At 32.5% G+C, this 8733-nt stretch overlaps 1 protein-coding gene across 3 annotated transcripts in view; it reads left to right on the forward strand.

Annotated features, from left to right (window-relative positions):
- The window catches only part of LOC106099313 (probable cytochrome P450 305a1), a 26011-nt gene that overhangs the window by 6665 nt on the left and 10613 nt on the right, over nucleotides 1–8733 (forward strand). The window contains exons 1-3 of one of the 3 annotated variants that reach the window (XM_013277837.1): nucleotides 2984–3314; nucleotides 7653–7856; nucleotides 8172–8390. In XM_013277837.1, the coding sequence (XP_013133291.1) occupies nucleotides 3227–3314; nucleotides 7653–7856; nucleotides 8172–8390 (511 nt within the window). In that variant the 5' untranslated portion in view covers nucleotides 2984–3226. Of the gene's footprint in view, nucleotides 1–2983; nucleotides 3315–7652; nucleotides 7908–8171; nucleotides 8391–8733 lie in introns of those variants that run through there. The other 2 variants (XM_013277828.1, XM_013277845.1) reach the window with 2 other exon arrangements.

The following is an 8733-nucleotide window of genomic DNA, read 5'->3' on the forward strand; positions in this document are numbered from 1 at the left end:
AAAAAAAAAAAAAAAAAAAAAACATACAGACGAATTGAGTACCTCCTTCTTTTGGGAAGTCGGTCAAAAAGGAACTACTCTATTATCCTAAAGTATTTTTATTGTTACTATACTTTTGGAGAATTACTTCGTGATTCGGTTTTCATTTTAAAACGTATCTTGCTCGCGTAAATGTGTGGTATTCATAGTTACAATTGGTTGTTACATTTAAACATGAATATGAGATTAAAAATGTCAACGACTAGCTTTCGCTGGCGAATCCGGTGGCGTGGGATTAAAAAAAAACAAAAGCGACGCTTTTGTGTTCTTCTATCTCTACTACTATACCAAATTTTATCGCAATCCATTCATCCATCTAAACTTTCGCATTTATAATATTAGCATGACAGTTTCTTTGACTTCTTCTGGTTTGTTCATTTAATGAAATATGCTATTAAGAATAGCGTAGCATTAAAAGGATAGTGTGAACGTGGTATACCTTTGTTTCTTTTCAACATTTTATCTCGCATTGTTAAACTTAATGTAACGGCGCATTGTCGCTCGTTCTGTCTCTTTTTCCTACTTTGCATAGCGATCATTTTGCCACTGCAATTAAATGCTTTTAGTAAAACTTTCCTGGAAGCATACTGCTGTGTAATATAATGCCTTTTGTTTTACAATACGACCTAAACATACACTGTAAGAAGTTGATGTTAATTATTGGTCTTAACTTTTTTATCTTCTCATGTTCTTCTTATATTATTCTTCTAATATCTTAATTTTAATTTAATCACAAAGATTTCTGTTATGTTAACTATAATTCCCGTTGTATGTTTTCTTCTTTCATAGTACATTTTGATAAAAATATTACCTTTTGTCCGCGACTTTGTCCACACAATATGAAGATACAAACTAGCCCGTAATATGCCCGTCTATGTCAGCTACCCTTTAGAGAAACTCCAGTCGAAATCGGTCCAACTGTTTTGGAGGTTACCCGGAACAAACGCGGCTTGCGGACAGACGGACAGACAAAAGGTTTTTTTAAGGCGATTTTCGTTATCAGCAACTCAAATGCATCATCTTCCCAAAATCAGGAATATTTCTTTTCATATTACAAACAGACACTAATTTTATTATATGTATGTGTTACACTTTATAGTATTTATAATACTGGAGTATTCGAGGTTATTTAAGAGAATTGCTCGCTTATTAAAGTGGAGCTATAAAGCATTACCGTGTGTTTAGAGGCGAGCGATTATCTTGCCTGTTACCACCTTGAACCATATTTCTTCTATACAACAGCCTTTCTTGTTACTAAAGTATTATCGGGAAATTAACAATAGGTAGAATCTTTTACAAGCTTTACCCTGAAGGTTTTTTTTTATTAATTAACTTACAATAACATAACTCACAAAATAAAGCTCAGTTCTGTTTCTCCAACGTAAAAAATCACACCTCGTTCTTTCTTCCTAATATTATAATTGCGAAATTTTCGATGGATTGTTGCTTCTTGTTAGAGTTTGTAGCCTAAACGGCTAAACAGATTTCGATGAAATTAGATAAAGACGTAGAAGAAACTCTAAAAGAACACATATGCTTCTTACTTTTGCTATCTTAAATTCCACCGGGACGAAGTCGTGGGCGAAAGCCAGTACATAATAAAAAAAAACTTACAAGTAATACAACTATGGGTAGTTAAAGTAGTGTGATGTTTTTTTGTGATGTTAATAAAAAGAAACTTATTTACAGTAGTGTCCAGGATCTCGATAGAGACGCATATGTATGTATTCTTCGCTTATTAGTATTCCTAATATTATTCATTGCATGGATTGTTTGTTAAATCTTTAAATCAATTCAGTAACTATAATTTGTATTCAACAGTTTCTGAGGTAACTTTAGCTGTTGATAACGTCTCGTTTCAAACTTGAAAAGTGCCATCTGCAATTGTGAATTATTTCGGACTTGCAGAAGTTGGACAACAGCATTGTAACGAACATTTCGAAGTGATTTTCAACTGAATTACAACCTTTGTTGTTGTCGGTTAATACTGCAAGTTATTAATATACAATTACAACTTCATTTTGACTCCCACTCTCTTTGTTTTAGTATTTCAGGACGATCTATTGTTCGACTTTACAGTTTTAAATCCTTGATTACAGAAAATTGAGGTTACAGACGCGAAACAAATGACGACCACAGATAGACCCATGTGTTCAGTAACTGTAGTCCCATGTTGTTACCAACTTTTCCCAAGAAATTTAACTCGACAGGCAAGTCTCTGAATCTATTAACGTATAGAATAAAGAAGTGGGTAGTATTTCTAAAGCGGTTGGAACAAAAAGTAGCACTGGGCTTCAACAACTCTGTGTCGTATATGTGTATCTATAGTAAGGTTATAACGGAGGCCTTTGAAGCAGATGCGAAGGTTAGCGGCTGCAGAGGCACGATTGCGAAGGGAGGTTCCGTAAGTCCGTTACAACCCAATAAAGTATCATGATATGGTATTGTATGTATCATGTACTGTAAAATCGCACCTTTAACCAAGCTATCAGTAGACTTTGTTACTCTATGGCAGGGGTAGCGAACCACTGGCACTCGTGCCAAAAGTGGCACACGACATAAAATTTTGGGTACGTCGAAATTCATAAAAACGGTAAAAAAAATTACCTACTTCAATTCGTAGTCAAAATTATTCGATGGTACATCTAAGATCGCATTAATTATATCTTTAAAAATGGCACTTTCGCATAAATGTCCGTCACCCCTTTTCTATGGTGTAGAGCAGAATATCTGCTACTAAGATCTGAATAAAAATAAAATACACGTGTGACGTCAACATAATAATTGGTGACAATTTCTATGAAGACATTTTAATTGACGTGCGGCGTCAGTATCATTAACAAGTATTCAGTATGAAGTTCTAAAGAAAATAAATGTAATATTAGCAATTTTCAATGAACAAAAAACATTTAAAATAGATAAGGATAATGAGGATATATTTTATAACTTTCCGTCGTCTATAAATGCAAACGCAATACATTTGATAACCGTTAGGCGTCTATATTGTCCTCGTCCTCTTTATTTGATGTATTCGACTTTATCCATAAAGATTATAAGGATCGTTTAAAAGGGATCGGACTGGATCAGTAACGATCAGTCAGTCGGTAGTCGTCTCAAGTGGTAACACGTGGACACTCGGTCTGTCAATCGTAAAATAGACGCGCGCGCATTTACGTCAGTTTACGCAATGATTCCACTATCATTTATTTTGCTTTTGATAATAATAATTATTGTTATTTTTAAAAGTGTCATCAAACCTAAAAACTATCCGCCAGGTATGTATAATTTGCAGTTTAAGTCTGTATGGAGTTTATAAAATTGTCTAAAAAAAGTGCAAAATCGTATAAGTAAAAGTAAACTGAAGTTCAGTTTTAGTTTTTGGAAAGAAGTTTTTTATTGAGTAGAGTGTTTGGAAATATTTTCGAGTATTGATTCTATTATAGCATACCACATGACAAATGGCCCGCTGAACACAAATTGTCAAGTTAAATTTAGAACAACAATGCCATTGGGAATTATTGTACGGTCCAATTTATTTTAGCATGAAATGGTATAGAAATAAAGCATTTATTTTGTCTAATCTAACAGTATTGTGTGTCAATTATTACAACGCGAACAATAAATAAATAATTGTCACATAACTCGCATAAGGAAAAATGAGTTTTTATTGATTAGTACGTAGCTTTTATAGTTAAAAAAATATAACAAAACATCTTTGAAACTAGAAAATGATCACTACAATTCAAAATAATTTTTGTACGAAATGTCATTGCTCAAATCGATATTTTTTTACCGTCAACAAAAAAGGAGGTTCTTAATTTGTCTGTACGTTAACAGATTTTTTTTAATAATCAATTCACCTTTCAATTCAATTTTGAAATACAAAAACATCTTAACATATTCTTCACAGATTACGTAAGATAAAAAAAAACGTTATTTTTTAAATTGTCGCTTTAGGATTTAATTTTGTAGTTCGGTATCAACATAATTTTATACATAATAGTTACCAAATGTCGCTTAAGACGCGAAAAAAAAAACGATTTTAGTAGCCCATGTGTTTTTTTTAACATGTTCTACAAATACTAGGAGTATTTTATTTAATCCATCCATCCTAACATTTTCATTTATAACAGTAAGATAATAAAAAAACGTATCTCAATTTCTCCTGGTTGTGTGAACTGTTGCAACTTTGCTAATTATTTTTGTCAGGTTCTTATAAAGAAACTAGGAAGTTGTGCAGTATCATGTATAAATATGTAAAAAGCCGAATATCTGTATACAATATTAGTAAAAACGAGACAACGTCTGTCGGGTCAGCTAGTCGGAATTTAATTTAAATACGTTACAAATGCTTACTATCTTTTTATAATACGTAAAATGCAGACTCATAAATTCATAAAGGTGTTACATTACATAAAAACGTATACAAAGCGAAACATTAAACATACAAAATGATGAAAAAAAATAATGATCAGGTGACCCTATTAGAAAGCAAAAATACATTTATAATTCAATGCGTTTAATTAACCACGTATGAATGACGTCATAACACAGTAAATGCCATTTCGCTACAATGGCTTGACAAGTCCGGTGTTCTACATTATTAACCATACGTATTGTGCAGTGGTTGTGGTCAGTAGTTAATTCAAGTCTCAGTTGACAGCGTCCCATACCCTGTTAACATAATCATGTTATGTAGAAAGCTATGCAAATTCTTGTCTTCAGCGATTGTAAAGTAATGATTTTACGATTGTAAAATAAACAAAAAACTAGATCAACGCGGCTCTTGTAAGCTCATAATTGAAAATACGAGTAATTAATTTGTCAACGTCATCATTATAAAGATTCTTCTGTCTATATCTCTTATATACATATAACAAAATTGAAGTGTCTGTTTGTAACATCTAAAGAAAAATTTCGAAGATGATGTGTTGCTGATAGCGAAAATAGCATTTTTTTTTTGTCTATCTGTCTGTCCGTATACCGTGTTTGTTCCGGGTTATCTCCGAAATGACTGGAGCGATTTCGACCTGACTTTCCCTGAAGGGTATCTGACAGATGGGCATACTATAGGGTATTTTTTTTGGTTTATAGTGCGTGGATAAAGTCGCAGGCAAGAGCTGGTTTACAAAAAATATGCAAACTCGTGAACCTTTATAACGATCATCACATCTTCTGTGATAATACATTTCACAAAAAAGGAACAAAGTATTTACTATATGCATTTTCATACACAATATTTTTTTACATTATCAAATCGTTGTCCGGTCATTCTATTTCTTTTCTGAGGGTTGGTATTGTCGAAGCGATTTTTAAAAAACCCACCCATTTTATTCTTAAATAAAAAACAGATATATGTAGGCATGTTTTAGTAGAAATTAAGTTGTAATACCGATTAAAAAATTGACGAACGTTAATTTCGTCCATTAATCTGTCTTTATAACAGACTTCCCAAAAGAAGGAGGTTACCAATTTGTCTGTTTACATTTTATATATTTCTAAAACTGTCTCCGAAGAAAACAATGACATAAAAAATCATTTACCTTTTGTTTTTAACTCCTTTTTATAAAAAGAAAAAAATAATAAAGCCTTTTTATGAGTATTATAATTCAATTATCAAAAGCTTTTATTTTTTGCATTGACGGTGATACTTCAGCGAATTTTATTGAAAATATGGAAAATATTTTTTGCTCTTTGTACGCGTAAAGTGGTTTTACTAAAAGCACTGTTTGCGAAATATTCAATGAATGATCCTCGAAAACCATTGTAGTTTCTGTCATAAACATTTTCTTTATTTGATTTTAAACTACATTATAGAGCTACGAGAATCTTATGGCACTTTTTTGACATTGACAGGGGTAGAGTTGGGGTTACCAGTAAGCAAAAAAACCTTAACTTCTTTCTAAATTCTCCGATGTTGCAAACAAAACCAAACTATCTTTCTTATTAATATTATCATACTAATATTATAAATTCAAAAGTTTAGATGGATGGATGTTTGTTAGAGTTTGTAGCCTAAACGCCTGAAGGAATTTCGATGTAGAAGATAGTCTGGAAGAACACATAGGCTATTCACTTTTTTAATTCCACGCGGACGAAGTCGTAGGCGAAAGCTACTATGAAAATAATTTGCAACTTATCATCTAAGCATCCGTAATAACTGTTTACCAATTAAATTATTGCATATTCACAAATTGATTCAGCTTTAGTATTAAAGCAAAGACGAGATAAGCTTTATACTTTTTGTATAAAATTAATAATAAAGAGTAATCGTAGTCAGCAAATAAACTACGTGTTAAACCAGCACACATGATATTTTTTTCTGGAATTATGAAATTTTAAAGATGGCGACATTTATCCTTACTGTTGTCTCTCCCTCGTTGGTAAAAATTAGATGGTACTGTTAGTTCCAAATATACTACCCGCCATATGGTCCTTGTAAATTAAAAAGAGGTATATTTTTTTTTACTTTTGACGAAAATTTCATCATTGGAGCAGGCGCATATCTTTGACAAAACTGTTGTGCGATTGTCGATTGTTTCGCAGCGAATTCAATTGTTGAGTTGCACAACTAAAAATCAAGTGGTTTGCACCTACTCGTATATATAACCTTATAGGAATCAAAGCAAGACTAAACACTTGTGTATTAGTTTAGTTTCAGGTTAGAATGTTAAGTTTTATCCTAAGTAATTAGAGTAACTAAGATCTATAGGTAATTAAAAATGTCATTATAATTATTTCTGCAAGAAAGAGGGAATGATTATGATGTTTATTATTGCGCTTGCATATGGACTGTGGTTATTTAACGGCGTGCTCTTTTATCACCTTTTACAAGGTGTCATAACGTAATTTACTTGATTTTATATCTTATTTTCAATTTACACCATTATGTGAAATGCACTAAAATATTTTTATATAAGTTACTAATAACACCAGCACACTTAGTAATTGCTCAACTGACATTACTTCTGTAGCCTAAACGATTTAATCTATGACAAGTAAAAACTCATTTGGTTCTTGGAACGGTATATTATATAGCTACAAAGCTTACAGCGGCCCTTAATATTATCAAATGAACAACTAGTTTTTGTTTTATTTAATGTAGTTGCTTATTTTTGAGTAATAAGTAATTTACTTACGACGAGAAAGGATGAAAGTTGGATGTGTAGGGTAACAAAAATGGATAAGATACGAAATGAGTATATTAGAGGAAGTTTGAGAGTAGCACCAGTGGTAGAGAAGGTAAGGAGTAAAAGGTTAGCCTAGTATGTGCATGTTACGAGGAGGGATGAATTGCATGTTACAAGGAGACAGTTAGCTTTGAGTGTGGAAGGGTACACCGGTAGAGGTAGACCAAGAAAGAGATGGATGGATTGCGTGAAAGGTGACATGATCAAAAGACAGTGATGACTGAGGTGACGTATGATAGAGATATGTTGTGGAGAATAAAGGGAGTAGGGTAAGGAAGGAGATGATGATGAAATAATTTACTTACAGATGATCTTCAAATACATTTTTTCTTTCGTCTATTGATACCTTTCCCAGTTTCTTTAAGTCTGCTTTTTTACTTCAAGTTTGGTTGTTTTTTGTTTCATTCAATGTATTTGTTACAGGCCCGAAATGGATACCATATTTAGGATGCAGCAATGTTGTAAACGAGTTGACTATCCAACATGGTTCACAATGGAAGGCTCTCTCAGCTTTGGCGAAGGAATTCTCAACTTCTGTCCTGGGCCTAAAAATGGGAATGGAACTGGTTGTTGTTGTATACGGAGAGAAAAATATTCGACAAGTGTTCACGGAGAAGGAATTCGAAGGCAGGCCAGATAACTTTTTTATAAGACTGCGTTGTCTTGGAAAGAGATTGGGTAATAATTTCTCCAAATATAAATCCCAGATTACGAAAGCATCGACTATTAGCGACAATCGTTATAATAGGTTGACTAATTATTTCTATTAAATTTTAAATTATTGAACTGTAAAATGCCACATAATTCAAATACATTTGACAGTTCCTAATATTAGCAAGTTCAAAAACAGTAATAACATATTTGTATTAGAAAACGCAGCATTTTTTATACTAACAATTATGAGTCAGTACTTCCAATTTATTTGATGATTGTTATCCATAGGTATAACATTTGCTGATGGCCCTTTGTGGAGAGAGCAAAGATTGTTTGCGGTAAAACAGTTAAGGAGTGTTGGCTTTGGAAAATCTAAAATGGAGAAAGAGATTCAAAATGAGATGATGAGTATATTGAAATGCTTTAAGAGGTACCGCGGAAAACCCTGCGATCCCCAAAACGTGTTGGCGACATCCGTTATGAATGTTCTATGGACTTACATTGCTGGTAATTAAAAAATATACACATATATATTTGTAATTTAATAACATTAAAAATTCAGATTTAAAACATTTTTATGTAAGTTTTAAAACGAAGAGATTTGTAAATTGACGAATCAATTTCATATTCTTATATATATCCAGTAATTTTAATTTTCCTATTTCCTCAAACGTTAAAGATAAGATTGTCTGTGTTAAGAGAAATTAATTAAGATGTATTACTACTGGTTTAACTCAGTCAGTCAGTCAGTCAGTCAGGTCAGTCGCTTGCTGTCAGCGAGTCTTTACAGACGTCGTCGATGCGCGTATAATTTTTTCACAAGTACCCGCGGTAGTGCAAAATTTTGTAA

Source organism: Papilio polytes, unplaced genomic scaffold, assembly GCF_000836215.1.
Source record: "Papilio polytes unplaced genomic scaffold, Ppol_1.0 DF824381.1, whole genome shotgun sequence".
In the NCBI taxonomy this organism is placed as follows: domain Eukaryota; kingdom Metazoa; phylum Arthropoda; class Insecta; order Lepidoptera; family Papilionidae; genus Papilio; species Papilio polytes.